Source organism: Leptosomus discolor, chromosome 5 (genome assembly GCF_034619465.1).
Source record: "Leptosomus discolor isolate bLepDis1 chromosome 5, bLepDis1.hap2, whole genome shotgun sequence".
Taxonomy (NCBI): domain Eukaryota; kingdom Metazoa; phylum Chordata; class Aves; order Leptosomiformes; family Leptosomidae; genus Leptosomus; species Leptosomus discolor.
In genome coordinates, this window is record NC_141395.1 from 31921304 (window position 1) to 31942299 (window position 20996).

General features: G+C 41.7%; 1 protein-coding gene across 1 annotated transcript in view; it reads right to left on the reverse strand.

Moving 5' to 3' along the window:
• PLCL1 (phospholipase C like 1 (inactive)) overlaps nt 1–10848 on the reverse strand; it is a 207002-nt gene extending 196154 nt beyond the window's left edge. Inside the window, exon 1 of the mRNA XM_086465525.1 lies at nt 10576–10848. Coding sequence (XP_086321651.1) covers nt 10576–10848 — 273 coding nt within the window. The remainder of the gene's footprint in view (nt 1–10575) is intronic.
• Nucleotides 10849–20996: the final 10148 nt, after the last annotated feature.

Here is a 20996-nt window from a genome sequence, read left to right on the forward strand (position 1 = left end):
TTAATTTGCGCTGCTAAAACTTGCCTAAACGCTATGGGTGTGCGGAAAGCTTAATAGGAGAAGCCCAAATGGCTTTGGAGTTGCCCCAGAATGGGTGGTGAGCTTCATTCAGGAAGACAGTCATGCAAGGAACTAGATTCAATCACCGAGCTGGCAACAGCAGGACCAAGGCAGCCCTCGCTCATCCTCCTTTTGTTCCCTCCACCAGAGCTGCCATAAGCGCTTGTGGCAAGAAAGACCCTCCAGCCTCCTGGCAGCTACCTTGTGCCCTCTTGCAGACTCCCCCGCTCTACTCCAAAACTGTACATCATTCATCTGCCACTCCTCTTAAATACCTATACACCTCCAGCTCTGTACGTGCCCAAGAGACCACTATTCTAGAGCAATTCAGCTCAGGCCACAAACTGGTTTTTTTCTGACCTGCACAACTTCCCCTGCGGGGGAGCTCAGTGTCGGGTCTGCAAATGGGATCCCTGTAGATGCACTCCAAGCTTTTGCTCAAGTACTGGTCACTGCCCTTTGCCTTGTCCCTACCCTGCTTGTGCACTCTTGGCTGACTCCTGAGTCTACTGCTCAAGCTTCCAGCCAGGCTTCCCAGTTTTATTTCAGCCTTACCTACTCCACATGACAGCCTCCCCTCCCAGCAGCATCTGGATTATGTATAATCCAATTTTCTGAATTTCACTTGAGCTTCTAGACATGCTCTCACCCTGCTCTGCCCCATGGCTTTCCTGGTTACTTAAGAACTAGCATCCAACTCCCGATTGAAGAGTTTTACTTCCCATTGCTATTTACTTCCTACCTTTTTCTCACAAACATGGTGCAGCTAACATTCTCATGTGGTCACTACAGCACACACACCCCTCAAGATGTCTTGACTTGGCAGTAGGATCCAATATTACAGTATTTCTTAAATTCATTGGGTCTTTTTCATCAATACTCCTGGCAGAAGATTTTTTCAGTTGGTTGTTCATTTGGTTTTGGTTTGCTTGGATTTTTAAGCAGAAACGCTTCCTAGGAAATGCATCAACACAAAACAAAGAAAGGTGCACCAGCATACACAAAAGCAAGATGGATATAGCCATGTTTGCATAAGCAGCAGGCCTCTCAAACCAATGCATCCTGCATTTTATTTATGCAGCTCCTTTTTTTTTTGGCATGTTTTCCCCTTAAACTATTTGAAAGAACTAAATAAGATAAAAGCTTTTTATATCTTACAATCAAAACAGATTAGCAATCCATCAAACTGTCTAATGAATTAAAAACATGCTACGTGTACCTTAATACAATACAGGTAATTAGATCCTAAACACTCTGGGAGGATCACTGCTTAACATAGCTTGACAGACTTTGTGTCCATAAAATAACAAAACATAAGCACTATATTTTAGCTGATCCTAGTCTTATTTGAAAAGTAGGCAATGAAGTACCAGCTTCCTACTGAATAAATGTCAGAGATTCTTACTGCCCATTCAGAAGTTGTACCCAAGCTACCAAACAAACTTCCAGTGAAGAATGATGATTTTGGAGTCCTAATTATCCACCACCTTGCTTCTTCTGTAGTCATTTATACCCATGCAAATCAATACATGACAACTTTGCAGTACTCAAACTAATTCCCACTTTGTTTGAATCTCTGAAGAAGGTCCTGGGCAGCAAAGATGCGCTCCTTTTGCCCCTCCGAGTACCAAATCAGCATGACATAAGTCAAACAGGTGGTGACCAGGTTGACAAGATCTAGCAGGATGGAGAATTAGTATGAATATAATGAATGTTTTCTAAGGCTGTTTTTGCAAGGATTATCTAAGACATGATGTGAGTGTTAGTACTCCCCTGAGCATGCAACTCGGGAAGGAAATCAAACCTTCACGGTATACATTTACAGCTAGAATATTTTTTTAAATCTTCTCAGTACAGTAGCAAAGTAGTAATACTTTGGTGTCAGTTACCTTTTAGACTTTGATGCACCTTTAAATAGGCATGTCACAATAACATTACCAGGCACATGCTGCCCAAATTAATCCCAAGACTAAATTTGGTTGATGTAAGTGGCTCTGGAACAGGAATATTTTATCTCAGCTTGATTCCAGTTAATTATTTAAATTAGGACATGTACACTGTCTTAACTGTCAAAGACTTTCCTCTTAATAAATACAAGTGTTAACAATGAATCATGATTAAATGAAGTCATTACAATCATCTCAGTAATTTAAACACTGTTTAGGAAGGGGCTAAATAATCACTAAAACTGAAAATTTCTGACATAAAAAGATTCACCCAAAAGACTGTATTCTACCTAAGTCGGCTTCAATACCAAAAATGTTTATGATACAGAAAGATTGAAGAACAAGGCTTTGACTGTAAATACACTTCTACACCAACACATATAAAGATATCAGTCTTCAGAACTTGTTAGTATTTGGTAAAGGCATTTAGCCTTTTGCAGAACGTAACTTTTTAATCAAGTATGAGTAGCTCCTAAACTGTTATGTATGTTAAAATCTTCAAGACATATTGGCTAAAGAAAAAAAATGAGCTAGAATACAAGTGTAATAAAAAGTTACATTAATCATCATTCCCCATTTCTTAGAAAAATCACCAAGGTATTACAAAAAATTACACCTACCAGGTGCAACCTGGAAAGAAAAAATATGCTGATTATGTTTACAAGCATGATCAGCTAAATGTTGCACCACAGAGGATGCATTATTGGTCCTACAGTAACTGCCTGCATTTTCACATCTACTGTACAGAAGGACAGAAAAAAAAAATATACCATTAACTCAAAACATTTTTGTTACAGATGGAGTTGATCTCAGTGGAGCTACAAAAAGAATAAAATATTATCATAAGAAACAGGATTTGCATCTCTGCTCAGCTATGAAAGCTTAGTTTTATTAACAGCTGCTTAACATATTTGGAAAGCAGTAGAAAGCATTCCTCTGCCACTGCTCTACCCACCAGCACCATTACTCCAACAGAAGATTATTTTTAATCACTATTTACATACTTCTGCACAACAGTCTTTGTGCACATAACATACTTTAAAACCAAATCAACCAGTATCAACTTCATCTCTTATTTCTGACGATAACAGCTCGTACCTCTTACCTAGAAAACCTATCAAATTACTTCCTGAAAAGACCTGCCAGAACTTGTGTTTATACATCACCAACTTGCTGGTATTCTAGAGAAAGGATATTGTCCCACCAATTTGAAAAAGGTCACCTTTAGGTAATTTCAGCAGAAGACATTCAAGTAATCTTGACTATTATGATCCTGTACTGCAAACACAATACCATATCCATCTCTGTCCACATGTTTAATGAGATCACTAGCCATGTGTTACATTATGTTCTGTATCAAACTGATTGACAAGAAAACTACTCTAGAGTTAGCTGTCAGCATAACATAAATTGCTATGAACTAATAGCAGTTTGCCCTAGATCTAGGTTGCTGAGCTTTGGTTGGTTGTTTTTTTTTTTTTTTTTAAAAGTACTAACTAAAGTTTACACAAATCAGTGTAAAGGCTCCCACTGATTTAAGAGAATTTTAGCCTGGCCCCAAGATCTCCTTAAGCAGAAATTAATTGAAGTAACTTTTTACTTGAGTGCAAAGATGGCTGGAAATCAGAATTACCGTACTTCGAGGCAAATACAATGATCAGAAACAGAAAGTCTAAATTAAACATGAAAAATTCCAAGAAATTGAATGGAAAGAAACAGCCACCTATTATTCATGGATTGACTTTGGCACAAGGTACATACCAGAACACTCAGCAGCAAGCATAAGTGACTCCAGGCCTGCACAAAAGAAAAATCTCTGTAAGAAACTTTTCTGGCAAAACTCAGATCCCTGAAAGGCATAAGTAGTGAGCCTTCAGGACAGCTTCATGGGACCCAAGTGCCTAAATCCTGCATCCAAATCCCATTTTATAGACTTAAGTCTTCAGTGGATTGTGGTCTGTATTGCTACAGACAATTATTATTGATAGCTTGACACAAAAAAATTCCACAAGACCCAAATCCTTCTCACTACAATGTTACCATCTTAGGCACAGACATACTGGACCTATCAGTGTTGCTTTGTTTTCAGGGAAGAGGTGAGGGTTCAACCCCAGTCTGAAATGCTTACTGCCCTCCATAAGAAAATATTTTAGCAATAAGTGCAACAGTTCCATAGAAAAACTGTCCATGTTCAGTGATGCTACCTACTGGCTAGAATTCATTTCACAAAAGCAGGTCTGCAACCAGTACAAGTTCTGGTCAAACCTGTTGTAAGCAGATGCTTATGAAAAAAACAGTGGTGCATGGAATACAGATGCAGTGTTATGAAAATATTACAAAGACTACAGACAGATATGCTACAGCAATCCAAAAATGTCTCCAAAATGCTTCTCTTCTGTAAAGCTGGCAAAAAAAAACACATTCTAAAGATTAATTAACAGAGAAGATTCTTTTAACAGAGAAGATTTTACACTAGCAATAATGGAAAACAGTCTTCTGTGTCTCTTAACAGCATATTTAAGTTTTTCTTAACAAATAGATACCAGGTTAGATAAAGGTCAATCTAGGCTGGTGTCCCAGCTACAGGACTACATGCATGGGGAGACACATAAGAAGCAGGAAACAAAGTGATCAGTCCTCCCAGTATTCAACCACTTGTAGCTTAGGGACTTCTAAACAAGATGCTTTTGGTGCATTATGAAGCTCTCCTCCATCAACTTGTCATTTTGAACCTGCGTGAACCCATTTACATTTCTGACTGCCACAGCTTTCTGTGGCTGTTAAGTGCATGATTTAATCACACGCTGTAGCAGAAAATATTTTCATTTCTTTTAAACCTGCTGCTATATCACTATCACTGGATTTCCCCTACTTCACATTCTGTGAAAGACAGTGAATATCAGTTCCCCATTTCCCTTTCCACAATGTTTGTGAATTTACATACATTAAAGTATTACCCACCAGTTACCTTTTTCCAGACTAACTGGATGAATTTTTCATTTTGTGGCAGTCTTTCCATGGCTAGGTATATTATTTTGCCCTCCTCTATACCTTTTTAGGCTCCATTGTATTCTTTAACATATTCTCAAATATTTTTCTCTTTTTCCAGTGTACTTACAAATATGCCAAAGAACGCAGTTGGGGTAAAATCATCACTGGGCTATCAAACTAATTAATCAGCTTTAATGAATCTTACATAGTCATAGTTACAGTTTATTGAGTAGCAAGTACCAAAATGTAACCTTACACAGCGAAAAGCTAAGAGCTACTGGAGAATCATTACAGTCCTGAAAAACTCTGCTGTCTTCTAAAAAAAAAGTCTTAAATAGTCATGTTGCATAGGCTGATGTATCACATATTTAACACACTTAAATTATGTCACCACACTTCAGAACACACACTGAAACAAACTAAGCCTCATTCTTTTTTATTGTAGGTTTGGGTTTTCTTAAAGCTAAATATGTCACTAGGATAAATACAACTTCTTGAAAACAAGACAGCTGGCTACCTTGATACACTTTCACTGATGCATTCAGTTACAAAACCCCAATCCTTGCAGTCCTTCGATCAGCGGTATATGATGGGCAAGGACAACTCAACTGGCTTTTAAAGAAAAAAAATATCTGTGCATGAAACAGAGGCAAATAGTCTTTGGAAGAACTTCAGTGAAAGGTCTCATAGCTCCACTGTGACTGAAGTTAAAGTCTGACTCTGCAGTTCCTACTTCAAGTTCACTTCATGGGCATAGTCTGCTGTTACTAACATAATAGAGCTGTATTATCTCCTACAACATCTTGACACAAACATCCAGGAAGAAAAAAACCCCACATGGTCCCCCCCAAAGTTTGTATTGCATGCAAACAAAGCAGAGAGAGAAGCCTGACAAGAACTGACAGGGAAATATTTTGGTAAAAAGTTACAAAATATTTCAGTAGGCATTACATAACAAATTACACAGCCTTCCTACCTGTTTATTAAAATGCTTGTATGTGGCAATGTCAGAAGGAAAACAACATCCATTAACTCTGTTTAGAACCCCACATAGGAAGGCTTGCAAAGCATTATACGTAAAGATAGAAGAAATCCAGTTCTTCACGCACCATCTTCCATTCTCCTGACCTAAAAGTGGTCCCAATGAACATTTTACTTGCTAACAATTGCCCTGGATTATTACATTTAAAAAAGGAAAAAGGAAACACTTGTCAAATAATTTAGCCACTGCATTGTCCATCTTCAGGCTTCTTTGAAAGTGGGTCAAGTTCTATGCTGTCTTGCCCTTTCTCTAATTTTGTCTCCCAACCATTATACTCTGCTGACTTAAGGCTCCTCATGGCAAAAAGCCTTTCTTGCTTTGACCTCTTCCCTGCATCAAAAAACCCAACAAACCCAAAAAAAAACGAACAACTAATACACATGTATTAGGGAAATTTTCTGAAGCAGAAGAGCCACTATAACTATTTCTCATTAATGCTATTTCAAATTTACCTCCATCTACAAAACTGTGAACATTAGCAAAGCAGAACAGGAACAAAAATATTCCAGCTACATTTTGTTCTTTTTATATAAATGGGTCCTCTTGTTTCTGAAGTCAAACACAGAGCACATGAATGTACTGAAGATTATCTAGAAGGGTTCATATTTTACTTACAGTATATGCCAAATGAAATTTCATGCAGGAAAGGTTTTTAAAGCAAGTCCCTGTTCAGTCCTTTACACTTCACAGTTATACTGTGGATGCCAAAAACACACCAGTGTAAGCAAGCCTCACTTCCACTGGAATTGCACTCTCAGATGCTAACCTTGAAACTTGCAGAGTTCTAAAAGACAGCTGGGGAAAAAATTTCCATTAAAAGTGTAATTCGGTCATCTAAATCTACTTTTTGCTTAATTCAGCAAGACCTCTCACACTTAAAGTAAACCTTTAAATAACTGGGAGATAAATGGGAAAACAGAGCAAGAGCCTTCAACTTTTGCAGAATAAGTTTGCCTGTACTGTACAACTTCCTTTGCTTTCTTAAACCCCCTTTTGCAGCTGCTAATATCAGCTTGAAGAAAGTGATGGAATACTATTCTGACTATAGATTTATATGAACATACAGACTTTTTAGAGCAAGATAAATATAACAAAGCATTGTAAAATTCATTCCCCTGCAAAAGATACAATGCTTAAACAGAACTCCTACATGTTAAAGTCCTGAAAAAACAGAAAAGGTAAAATAAGTTTGCTTATTTCTACCTTAATGCCATCTAAAATTTGCATTTAACACCTGATAAACATTACCTAGGACATCAGAAATTCCTGAAAGATGCAGAGAAATAAATTATTTAATTCCCACCCCAAATGAAAAGTATTTCCCATTCACCAGTATAATGCCAAAGGAAAACTGTGATTCAAAACACTATAAACTACTGAGACAACCTTGTGGGAAAATATACTCTGTATGGCATCCCAACAGCATGCCTTAGAGATGCATAGCCTGCAAATTCTCAAGTTCAGATACCCATCAGACACAACCATGTTATCTAGTTTAATTCATCAGCTAACAACAAAATTTAAGATCAATTACAGTATTTTTCATTCCATTTCTATCGCAAGATGTCTACATTTAGCCTGTACCAGGGCTAAACTGTAACAGTTGCTTGATCACCTGGTAAACCCTCACCAACCAGGGAGGGAAATCAGGGGAAAGGAGATAAGTACTACAGTTTTAACAAAAACACCACAACTACAAACAGAAAATACTCAGCCAAATGAATATGCTATCATCAGGGCATATGCAGAGTAGTCCCCAGCAGAAAAGAGAGGCACAGGAGAAACCCCAGCAGAAAAGAGAGGCACAGGAGAAACCCCAGCAGAAAAGAGAGGCACAGGAGAAACCCCAGCAGAAAAGAGAGGCACAGGAGAAACCCCAGCAGAAAAGAGAGGCACAGGAGAAACCCCAGCAGAAAAGAGAGGCACAGGAGAAACCCCAGCAGAAAAGAGAGGCACAGGAGAAACCCCAGCAGAAAAGAGAGGCACAGGAGAAACCCCAGCAGAAAAGAGAGGCACAGGAGAAACCCCAGCAGAAAAGAGAGGCACAGGAGAAACCCCAGCAGAAAAGAGAGGCACAGGAGAAACCCCAGCAGAAAAGAGAGGCACAGGAGAAACCCCAGCAGAAAAGAGAGGCACAGGAGAAACCCCAGCAGAAAAGAGAGGCACAGGAGAAACCCCAGCAGAAAAGAGAGGCACAGGAGAAACCCCAGCAGAAAAGAGAGGCACAGGAGAAACCCCAGCAGAAAAGAGAGGCACAGGAGAAACCCCAGCAGAAAAGAGAGGCACAGAAGAAACCCCAGCAGAAAAGAGAGGCACAGGAGAAACCCCAGCAGAAAAGAGAGGCACAGGAGAAACCCCAGCAGAAAAGAGAGGCACAGGAGAAACCCCAGCAGAAAAGAGAGGCACAGGAGAAACCCCAGCAGAAAAGAGAGGCACAGGAGAAACCCCAGCAGAAAAGAGAGGCACAGGAGAAACCCCAGCAGAAAAGAGAGGCACAGGAGAAACCCCAGCAGAAAAGAACCTCAAAGGGCCTTTCCCCACCTTAGTGGGGGTTTCTCCTCCCTTTATGAGGACCATGACATTATGGTATGGGCTACACCTGTAGCTAACTCAGGTCAGCTGCCCTGGCTGGCTTGAGCCTGCCTAACATGGCTGGCCTATGATTCTACCCCAGCCAAACCAGGACATAAGACCACTCCAGTGATTGGAATAATTTTCTAGTTTCCAGACTGGATCTACACATAAGCATCCTTTGTTCTAAAGGCAAAGCTGTCCTAGAAATCAAATTTTCCTCATTCAATCCATTGACCTTATCAGCCCATCCTAGTTACCCTTCTTTGCATCTGCTCCAGTTTGCACGCACCATTCCTAAGCACAGGTAACTGACTTTACCCAGTATTTCAGATGAAGCCTTACCAGTGCCTTATGTAACAACATCAATACTTTCTAACCTCTCTCAGAAATCTCTCTGCTGATAAACACCATCCCAGGATGTATCTCAAGAAATTTCCTCCAGTTGGCAGACAGATCATTATCACACTCAGTAGTACTGCTGAACACCAACCTGTAGTGAAAATACTATCCAGTCATTCAAACTTATCCACCATTTGTGACATTAAAACATATCCACCACATAGAACTGGTATAGTCTGTAAAAACAAGATGTTCCGTAATTTAAATCTAAGATCACGTATTCTCAATTTTTCAAACCTTCACATAATTCCAAGAAAAAAGCCCATTTCCATATCAGAACACTTACAGAACTTTAGTCCTGATTTAGCAAAGCATTTATGCATTTATGTAACTTCAAGTTGGAAGCATTCCCATCACATTCAGTGGGTGCCTTTAGAAGACTAAAACCACACTTCAACGCTTTATTGGACTTAACAGGTTAATATTTCAAGGGTGAACCTTCAAAGGATCCTCAAGGCTCTTTTGCACTTAACTATCTCGGTCTCCTCTGAATGTTAAAGCTTTAAAACGTAAAATGCAAATATTTTGTTTATCTGTTCCTCCTTTGAATGAATATACCAAGCTCTGAGAACTAAGCATGTGTTCTTTGCTTCTTGCCTTGAGCTAGAGCTCTGCCCAGCACCTTCACACCTTTACAGAAGTGAAGTCTCGCTTTCCACTGTTCTCCCGATGCCTTCCAAGTGCAAATCACTACAAAAGGATCACGTGCGACTCTATGCTAAATTAAGTTTGCGCAGGAGACTTCATTCAACGTCTCCCCAGAAACTAGTGATTAGTCTACGTACTTGCAAGGAGATAGCATTTAATTCGAAACTCCATAGTTTATTCTTAAAAATTGAACGGGGAAAAAACCCAGATAAACATAATCATAAGGCCATTTTCCTTACCAGATTATAACAAAGGCAGAGGCTCTTAAGATGACGCCCGACCTGTTAATTTCACATAAAGGGTGTTAAACACGGCGCTCATCCGTAGCAATCTGTACTACGTTCAGTCTCCAAACACGCCTTCTGTTAATTTGTGACACTGCATATTTTGTTACTCAAGAGCAAAGAAAACCATCGCTGTAGAAGCTATTTATTCTGCCTCCAGGTGCTTCATAAATATTAAATAAGAACAGATACGAGCTGTTACACAAAAACTTTACAACTCCGTGGGAAGCTGCCCCGCTGCGAAATTCACGGGGCACGCACGAGTGCGGGCGAGACCTCAACACCTCTCAGCGGCGGCAGGCACAGCACCCCACCACAACCCAGCTCCGGACCCCCTCCCCCGGGCCCGGCCGGCCGGGTCCCCCTAGAACGCCCCCTCCAGCAGCCGCTCGCTGCGGGGACGCACCTTCCCACGGAGGGCGCCGGGGAGACAGCGCGGCAGCCCCGGCGCCCTGGTTCGGTGCAGGCAGGGCAGCACCTGCGCGGAGGGTGCGCACAGCCCCTCCCCGGCGGGCTCCCACCGCACCTCTGCCCATCCCGGCTCCCCCGCACCGGAGGGCGGCTTCAGCCCGGACAACCCAGCGGCGGCGGGACCCGCCGAAACTTCGCGGCCGGGGCGGCCCGCCCTTACCTTGATGATGCTGCTTCTCCGCGGAGTGGCCCTGGCCGCCTCCAGCAGGCAGGCGTCAGGGTCCGGTGCTGCCGCCGGCCCCAGGCTACCACTAGGGAAGCGCTCGCTGGTACCGACGGCCGAGACGCCGCTGCGGCGCTCCCGCCTCCTGCCCGCGCCCGCCGCCAGGGCGTCCAGCGAAGCCGGCTCGGGCTCCTCCTCAGCACGATGAGCGGCGTCGGAAGGGGCACGGCCCGCCGCCGGTTGCTCCCTGCTGCCGACAGCCTCCGCCATCGCCCCGCCGAGCGGCGTCAACTTCTCCGGGGCGCCGACAGGGCGAGGGAACACACACACACGGACGGCGTCCCACCGCGCTCCCCTCACGGCACGGCGGCAGCGGCAGCGCCAACTTTCCCCGGAGGAGCCATCCCTGTCCCCCGCAGCTGAGGGTGCCCGCACGGGACTCCGCAGCCCCAGCGATGCCGGAGGAGCGGGGAGGGTGGCGCCACAGGGACAGCACGGGGCGGCGGAGCCTTACGCCCGGCGGGGCAGCCGCGGGGAACGCCGTGCGGGCGCTGCGCGCGCAGGAAGTGCCGCCGCGGCACCGCTCTGTTGTGACAGTAGCCGAGCGTGTTTTGACAGGCGGCGTTGACGGACGGGTCGTCGGGCCACTCAGCGCTGCGAAGGCCCCCCGAGGGCGCCGCGGTGGCCAATAGACTTGGTGAGGGGCGTGTCCGCGGGACGCCTGTATGGGCGTTCTGGGCGGTGCGCGGCGGCGGGCGGCAGGTAGGGCTGCGAGTGAGTGAGTGGGGAGCTATAAAACACCCACCGCAGCTCCGCGCGAAAGGGCGCGGGAGGGACCATCTCGTCCGTGGGGAGCGTGTGTCTGTGTATGCCAGGGCAGCCGCGTATGTTAGGAAGGTTTGGGCTGTGTCCATATCAGGGTAAAAACGGTGTGTGAGGACAGGGAATTTGGGCTAACTCGCCTTCAAACCCGGGGTCCGCGTAGCTGCAGCGTTGGTGCGGAGACAGTCCGTCAGGACCGCGGCCAGGGAGAGACAGGAACGTCGCCAGGTCGGCGGTTAGTGAGGGAGCACTGCCACCGCCCGCCGCAGGGCTGGGGGCGTGAAGGGGAGCGCCGCGCTCAGGGCCCGGTTGCTGAGGGCGGGCCAGCAGAGCGGGTGTGGGCGTGAGGGAGTGGGGCTCGCAAGAGACGGCAAAGACTCACGTTGGGACCCTCCATCGCTTGAAAATGAGCCCAAAACAAGGCAGTTCATGCGAGGCTGCGACTTCACTGCCTTCTCCCCTCAGCTCGCTCCCGTCACCGACGCGGGGCAGGGACCCGCGCCCGCCGCGCCCCTCACGGCCCCCAGCTCTTCAGGGCCGCCGGCGCTCGGCGCCCGCCGTTGCAGGGCCAACACCGCCCCCTGGTGGCGCGACCGGTTCCTGCGGCGGACCCGGCACCGAGTACGGCGCGGTCCGGGTGCGGTGCCTCAGAGGGGAGAAGCCGCCCGGGAAAAGTTATCTACGGCAGCCAGGCCCGGAGCCGCGGTCAGCCAGGAAGGGCGAGCGCGGTGCAGTCCTTCGCGATTCTTCAGGTGCTGTTTGGTGCTAATGAGACCATCTACATGGCGGCCTCGGGAGAGACGGAGTAAAGGGCAGTGCAACAAGGGTAACAGCATAGGAGAGAGGAGAGCAGGAAAAACTGTTGAGAAAGAGATTATACAGAAAGGTGGAAAATAGGAGGGGTAGGGCTCAGAAGCTGATAGTCACTCGAGATGTAAGGGTGTTCAAAATTGCAGCTATCTGCTTTAATGGCAGTAAGACTCAGTGGAAAATTTTCTCTGTGGTTTCTAAAGTAGTTTCCTAGTGAGTGTGTTGGGCACCTGTTATCAGTCAATGATTAAGCAGGAAAGAGTAAGAGGTAAGATCCTTACCCCACCCAGTCGTTAAGTACTAACAAATGCCTAGCTACAGGCCATAATCACCACTTAAAGGATGTTAAATTTTTATATATATAGTATTTGTAATTCCACATTAAAAAAAAACAGAACATCTGTCAAGGTTACTGTGGCATTTATCATGTTCAACACAAAGAAATGCTACTTGAGGGACAGATTTAAATACCATTGAACTTTTTTCCATGAGCATCCATCTAAATTTAATGTAAAACTATGTCATCATATGGATACACAACAGTTGTTTTGGTTGGATTTTTTTTTTAGTGAAAAGGGCCACAAAAGAAGTAAACCTAAAAGAAGATGCAAAATATTCACATTGAAGAAACATTTGTCTTAAAAAATACTGCAGAGAAAAGACTGATAAGGGAGCGGAGGACTCAAGCCCAGCCTGCATTGTACAAGAGAGAGAACATGATACCAAGTCATTGCAACAAAGAGAGGAAAAAAAAAACCCTAATAAAAGCTTATGGTTAGGTATCACATACTGTCACACAGAGTGACCTAAGAAGACTAATTTAAAGACAATGTAAAAGCTAATTACCATGAAGCATGTTTAGAGGGAATTATTACTTCATGTAGAAATATGGTGCAGCTTTTTCTTATATTTTATGAAATCATATGAAGTTTGATCACTGGTTTAATTCTTTGGGAGCAGCAAAGTAGTCTCATAGCTGGAATCTGCTGCATCAACCAGAAACTAACTGTAGCATGTTGCACAAACATACACATACAGATGCATATAACATGTTAAACAACTTTATCCTTTCTAGGATATGTCTCACACATTTCAAATTGGAGAGATACTTGTTGTCAAATGCATTTGTCTTCTGAGATCAACAGTTTAAAATCATGTAATTCTCACTTTAAATTACAACCTTTGCTATCTGAAGGTTTAGCTGAAAAGAGTCTATAGGGAACCTGCAGATTTTAAGTTTCATAAACATCAAGCCTACAGGGAGCACAAAACAAATCCACAAGATGCAGAGGTTTTAGAACTCCACGAGAATTTAGTTAAACTTTTCTCCAGAAAAGAATAAAAGGCTGACTATTTTTTAGTACTATATTTCAAATGATGTATCTCTAGATGCTTCTGAGGCATCTGTATCTATCTGCTTCTGTTTGTAAATGTGAAGAACCTTTCTACCTGAAAGGAGGTTTAGTGAGGTGGGTGTTTGCCTCTTCTCCCAAGTAGCTAGTGATAGGACAAGAGGAAATAGCCTCAAGTTGCGTCAGGGGAGGTTTAGATTGGACATTAGGAAAAAATTAATTACTGGAAGAGTGGTCAAATATTAGAACAGGCTGCCTAGGGAAGTGATGAAGTCACCATCCCTGGAGGTGTTCAAAAACATGTAGATGTGGCACTGGTAGACATGGTTTAGTGAGCATGGTGGTATTAGGTCAATGGTTGGACTTGATGATCTTAGATGTCTGTGCCAACCTAATGATTCTATGAATTATGGAGGAAAAGTGAAATTGATACTTTTTAATATGAAGTTAAAAAAAGAGAGTTAACAAAAAGAAGCTTTACACTAAAAATGCTTGCATAGAAAGGAAAAATAATCAAGATTGCTTGGTCATAAGTGTATTTAACAGGTTTCCATATTCAGTTTTAAGATGATCTGATGCTGCCCACTGTACAAAGCCACTGCAGTGTCGTCTACAGTTATTTGAGATAAGAGACAGATTTTCAAGTACAGTCAAGGAATTCACTCAAGCTGAGAAAGGCAAGATGATAGATAAAAACAAATCTATTTGTATTTGCCTGAACACATGAGTCAGCAAGTGCCTGCAAGTGTCTATTTTAATGTGGATTTTTTGTACACTCGACTTACTCTGTCCTCAAGGCACACAATTGTTTCTTAGTTGGTGTATTTTGTATCTTAACAGCTGAAAAGTGTCATCTTGGAGCTGTGCTGGAGTATAGTTTACATAAGCCAGAGGTGTCCACCTAGGTAGTGCATTTAGGGAAGCTCTTAAGTGTTCTGCTGGGAGCTGAAAGTGGTGCTCCTGTACCAATTGACCATGGCTGATGAACTGTGAAAACTGACATCTTTTCCTGTGTTGGGAACATCTAATTTGCAAGACTTGGAAAGAGCAATGAGGAACAAGTTGTAATTTCTTCAAGTATGCATTCACAATGACAGCAAATCATAATTAATTTTAGAATTGATGAGGCTTCTGCAAAGCTATTGATGCAAAAATGTATTGCTAGGTAATTCTTGAAGTAGTGAGTTCTTTTTTTTTTAAGCTTTAGTGGTTATTGCATCTGTTTGTGCTGTTATATGCTAAATATGATCTTATAAACCAAAAAAACATATTAATGATATAATTTGTTTATACGAAGATGTACTTGTGGCTAAGCTTCGCTCAGGTTTTGGAAGACAACCCCAAGTCATATTTTGCCTACAGAATTATTATTAAGTTTTTAGGCTTTGGAAAAAAAAAAAAAAAAGCAAATTCGAGTCAGTATAAAGCAAATGTAGTCAAAAGGTCATATTTTTTAATTTAAAATATACTGTGTATGTTTTCAATTTTTGTTAATTTAAAAAAAAATATTTACACTATTTGATTCAATGCCTCCTAAATTTTTTTTTGTTAATTCTTGTCTTGTCTCCTACTTTGTTGAAAAAGCCTCACTATATAAATATATACATCTTATTTTATTTTCTAGGTAGTGTAAATATTGTGTCTTCGCCAACTTAGCGAGAAGTACTTTTGTGATATGCCTCTATCTTAATAATGTTCCAGCTGAAGTCACTGATGAATTCTTTTCACTCTCTGATAGTACTTTCAGGCTAATCAAGTGTTTTTAATAACTAGAGTACTGCGGTGCTGGAAGATTCCTGCCAAGTCTTAGCTCCAAGGAATAATCCTTTATTTTAGCAGTATTATTTGCCCAAATAGATACACCAGTTAAGTAGGAGAAAGGGTAAAATCAGGACCTCTATTAAGTCATATTTAAACCTATTTTACAGATGCTGCTTACTATGTAGACACAGGCCCAAGCCCTTGGAGTGGAATGTATTGATTTCTACATGGAGATCAGTGCCCATGAAAAGGTCATTAGCACTGCAAAGAGCCACCCAAAAGTTACCAAATACCAGAATTAGGGTGAGCAGTCCCAGTGCACTTTAATATCCTCTGATGCAAACGTTGCAATCATGTAAAATGCTATAGGACTGCGGCTCCTGTCACTGCATGGGATAATCCCTGCAAATGAGACTTTTTTCCTCACCGTGAGCCCTGCCCCAGTTCTTCTCACCTTCCTCCAGACATGACATTTTGCCGCCATCCCACCTCCTTGTCGTCCGAGCTTTAGCAAGGTGTTCTGGCACTCAGTGTCTCTTCTTCTCCCTCCTTCCCCTACCTAGATCCTCCTGGTTGCTGCTACCATCTTTTGCTCACCAGCTGCAGTGGACCGCTCTGCACAGGAGACCTGGGAGGGCTACTGGACACCCTTGCCAGAATGGTTGTGGCATTTTTTGCCACCGTTGGGGGTACTTCTTTCATTGCTCTTGCTATGGACTTGCTTTACCCATTTGCTCAGTCTTCTGCAGGCTCAGCTCTTACCACTGTGCGTTTGACCGACATAGTTTTCTTCAAGCCCAGTCTGGGTGTAATGGTGGGTCACTGCAAGCAGGAGGGAGAACATTGTTGCTCATGGCTGTGCTGGCTGACTTCGACCATGATACAGCACAACAGCTCCACAGCTGCAGAGAAGACTGAATGGAGCCAGGGTTAGGTAATGCCTGGCATGAACAAGGGAGTAAAACCTGAGATACAGGTTTATCTCTAAATAAATTTTTTGGAGGCATAGCAGGTAGCAACATTTGAACCAAATTTTGTAGACAGGAAAGAGCACATCCCTGATAAGGAGGTGACTCTTCTACCAAGTTTAGCATCAGTCGTAAAAGAAGGTGACATTGGAATTTTTCTAAGGGAGAATGGTAAAATGTCATGTGTCTGTTTTTGTAAACAATTAAAAACCATTTTTTTTCCTATTCTGATTTTCAAGGGTAGATGTTTGACAAGAATCCATTTCCCTTACATAAAAAAAGAATCACAACATGAGTCATACATCCATCTTCAAATTTTTTGCCAAAGTGATTGAAGTTTGTGTAGTTAACAAGTAATTGAAAATAAGGTTTTGAATGGACAGCACAGATAATCCCAGAAATGTTGCTACAACCTAGGCAAAACATAGAGTTTATTAATTTGTGCTGCTAGTGAAGCTTTCTCAAGTTCCCCATGTTTAGTTGCTAGTTGCTTAAGTTTGGGAGAGGGAAGAGAAGGCATGTTGCATACATTACAACAGAAATTGTCTTGAGGATTTGGAGGAGTCTTAAAGATGAATTTGTATTCAAGTCTAATGATACTTAATAATAATGGCTCTTGTTTAAGGTAAGTGGTAATTACACTTAATGAGAACATTTACCAATGACTGTCTTTTTCACAGAGCTCTTTTTAACTCCTCTGATCATTACTTTCAGTGTTTCTTTGGCTGTGACGCATGGATAAAAATCCAATTGTAGTTGTTGCTACCCCTCAGGCTATGTGAACTTACTTGTTAACTGCTATGAACAGTGTGATCCAATAGGTGTATGCCATTTCTCCCTTTCTTTGGTAATTACCTATCAACAGGTACAATTTCAAGCCAGCGTACTATGTCACAGCCTTTCACATCCTTGCTGGCTCAATGGATATATTCAGTATTAGAAATATCTGTGGCAGCATGATTCCCATGCACTTACATGCAGTTTTTGGGGAACATTTGGATTACCATGAACTGTGCAGCTGCTGGGGAAGCAGCATTACTAATAAGTGAGACCTGTTAGTCAGGAATTCTTCTTACTGAGGATAGAAAGCATTGTTGTAATATCTCAATTAAAAAGCTATTGTTATGGTCTCTAATCTTGCCACCTCAGAAGAAAATTGCTAGCAATGTCAGCAGTAGCCATATTCATGTCTACTTTGCAGTTAAAGACTTTAGAGGAAGTTTGGTCAGTATACCAAGCATGGAATTTATGCTATTCTTCTGCCTGTTAATTAGACATACAACCTTCTTCTTAGTATGCGGTCTCTGAAAGATTGCTCAACTAGGTTTGGTCATAAACAAGTTAATCATGTGCAGCCTGGACCTCTGAGGGGATATGCACTAGCCCAAGCATGAATACAAAAGAATACTCATTTGAATTCTTTCAGAGGGCTCCTGGCAATGAGGTTGTGAGGAAAAGTATCAAATAACGTAATAGGATGATCTGCAGAGGGAGACCAGCGGTGCCAAGAGCCTGACATAGGCATTTTGGTGGGGGGGTTACTTGGGAAAAGCTCTAGTCCAGTCCCATGAATAGCTGCACAGTAGAGTACAGTAGTGGCACTCCTGTGGCACAAGGTCTCTTTCAGTTTCAGCTGAGAGAAACTCAGTTTGCACACACAGAAGCTGCTCTGTGATGTAAACCAAGTGGATGCGTTAGGATGATCAGGAGATTTGCTTCAAAATTGCAGCCTTGATCCAAACAAAAATGCTAAACCAGATGCACCCAAAGTACGTCACTGTTAGAAGTACGTTGCTAATTTAGATTGCCTGTGCCTGAGTGCCTACTCAAGGAAAAATTGTAAAGATCTACATCCGCATCTGCCTCATTTCAAAGCAAGCTGGTTTCCTATGAAAAAAAGTCAAGGCAGTGTTTACCAGCAATATTCTACACTGGCTTAAAGTGGTAGTAGATGCAAGCAGAGAACAGGTACCCTGTAAAGCCTATCCTTTTTATACTGGAGTAAACTTATAGGCAGACTTTGGCCTAGTCCTTGATGCCACTTCAAAATACAAGCTTACATGTAGCTAGATAGGAGAATTTGAAAACTTGCTAAAAACATTTCTGTGTGGTTGTTCCTCATGCATGCAAATTTGGCCCATCTTTCTTGATTCATTAGAAGAAGTAGTCTCAAAGAAAAAAAAAATGCGCCACATGATTATGATTAAAATTTAATCCTGAAAATAACTTAAATTCCTCTGGTGTTAATTGAACAGGATTTTAAGATGATTCAAAACACTTTCCATCAGGGATGAAGTATATTGAATTTTTTATTGCAAAATTTCTTATTCCTTAATGTCAGGTTAGAAGATATTCTAAGGACGTGGAAAAGAAAGGCTAATAACTAATGTATGTAAGCTAATTTTCCTGAAATTTGCCACTGTGGGAGTATTAACATGCATAAATTGAAAGCATGGTAAATCACTGTTTATCTTTTCTGAGTGGGGTTAAATAAACTGGTAGTTAAAATTCATAGCCTATACTAACTCCCACGGTAGCTTACAGCAGGATTAGCAAAAGTGAAGCATTCTGCAAATAAAAGGCCAGGGGAATTTTACTCCCAAATGCAGAGATTTACAGACAAATCCACAAGAAAAGGGGAAAATTATACCTGTGTTAGGCAAACTTAAAAAGACAGTCGTTTACACTGTGGTTTGGAAGAATCCTCTAATTCTAACCAGTTGCCCTCTCTTCACCTAATCTCAAATGTACAGTCAGACTCTATAGCAAGATTTGGGGAGATTAAAAACTGAAGTATATTAACTCTTCAGGCTATGCTGCTGTCGAAAGACAGCAGGACTTGTGTCATATATACTCTGCAAGTGTGATGTCCAAAGATGCCAAGAAGTGTTTTTATGAGCAGATTTTATACACAATGAGGCTTAGTGAGCTGTACTTGAACACAGCACTTCTCAAAGGTTTGTGATTTTGGGGAGGATAGGGAAAAGGAAAGGAAGAATGTTGTCTCTCGTTTTGTAAATCCCTGGGTCCATACTGTGGGCCAAAATTTACACTGAATTACTTCCTATGAGCCACTACAAATAAAACAAATTGAATTTAAATTACCTATTGGTCCAAATACTTAGAAACCCTTGATTTGAATGGAAGGCAAAAGGTAAAAACCATTTCAAGCTCACAAATGCTCTGAGATTGTATTCTACAAAATGCCGAAGAGGAGTGAATTCCAAATTTAGATAAATAAAAAAGAAACAACAAAAAAAATCTCCTAATCACTCACACAGGCAAGATAAGTGGTCTTATAAAGCTTGATTCTAAATAAAACATTAATATGGAAAAGCTTTTCGTGTTACATAAAAACAACTCAAATTTAGTGTGAAGTAGGGAAAGATTTGCAATCCTTTTTAAAAATCAGTGTTTTGAGTTCTTGTTCTTCCTACATAACTAATGATTTTTTTAAAATAATAGAAATTTTCAGAGGACAGGGCCATCTTTGTGTAGTTATTTGAGATGTCCAGATAAAATACTCTACTTCACTATACAAGTAGATTATGATGAAGTGTAGCCCATTAAGGTTTGCCAGGCTTATTTCTCTGAAGTTGATTAATAAATACCAGAAACCAAGAATTTAGAAAATAATATCAAAGTCTGAGGCTGTAAAACATACTACTTTCGTCTCTGCAACTGGTATTTTACAATTGCAATTCTCCTGTTCACCATTAAATTCCATATTCATTTCAATCAACTGACATGGAAAGTAAATCAAACCAAGCATAAACTTTTCTTCCTGTACTCAGCTGCCTTCATCCCATTTCAGTTCTCTTTTGACTCCTATTAGGTACTTAACTTATGTGAAGCAGGAAGGAAATCACTGGAAAAGACAACACTTCTTGATATGTTTGATATCTTCATCCTGAATTGATGCCGGTTGAGGCTGCAGCTACAGAAGCTCTTCATTCACAGGAGAAAGGCAGATGGTGGGTTGGTATGTATTCCATTCCATACAGTTCTATGCAGTACAGAGTGGGAAAGAACAAGACAAAATGAAGTAAAGGTTGATTATTTTACTGCCGTGGTCAACCATTCAAAATAGTGTTTCTAAGCAACAGCAATTATATGTTATACTTTTTCACTTTTACATGTAGAAGTTTTGAATAGCAGATAGTAGAACAAAAGCAGCAGAAATGTGCAGGGATATATGCAAGTATTCCCCCATACATGAGGGCCCTGCTAAAATAGAAGCAGGTGTCTTATCTAAATCTGAAAAGTTGCATGTTTGGAGTAAATTACCACATGCACAAAAAAAGAGACAAAAAAATTGTAATGGGCAACAATAAAATGGCTTTGCTCTTTTACTGTGTGTCTGTGTGCCATTCTATGTCAAATCACTCAAGTCAATAGAGAGAAAAGCTCCTGGCCTATTGGACCTCTGAATCTAAAACACAACAAAGAAAAATAAAACATGACTCTTAAAAATTTCCCCAAGCATGTGGAACAGATTAGTAACATCCTATCTACAATGAGTGTCTTCTTTACTTCTTTTTTTTTCATTTGGAATTGATACCTAAACTTACAATGACATTTGAAGAATCAAGTTGTAAAAGGTGAGATTAGAATCCAGAGCCATTTTCTTGGGTGGCAGTCAAATGAAATAGGAAAGGAAGAACCTGTTTAGCTTACAAGAATGCTTTAACATCATGGCAGCATA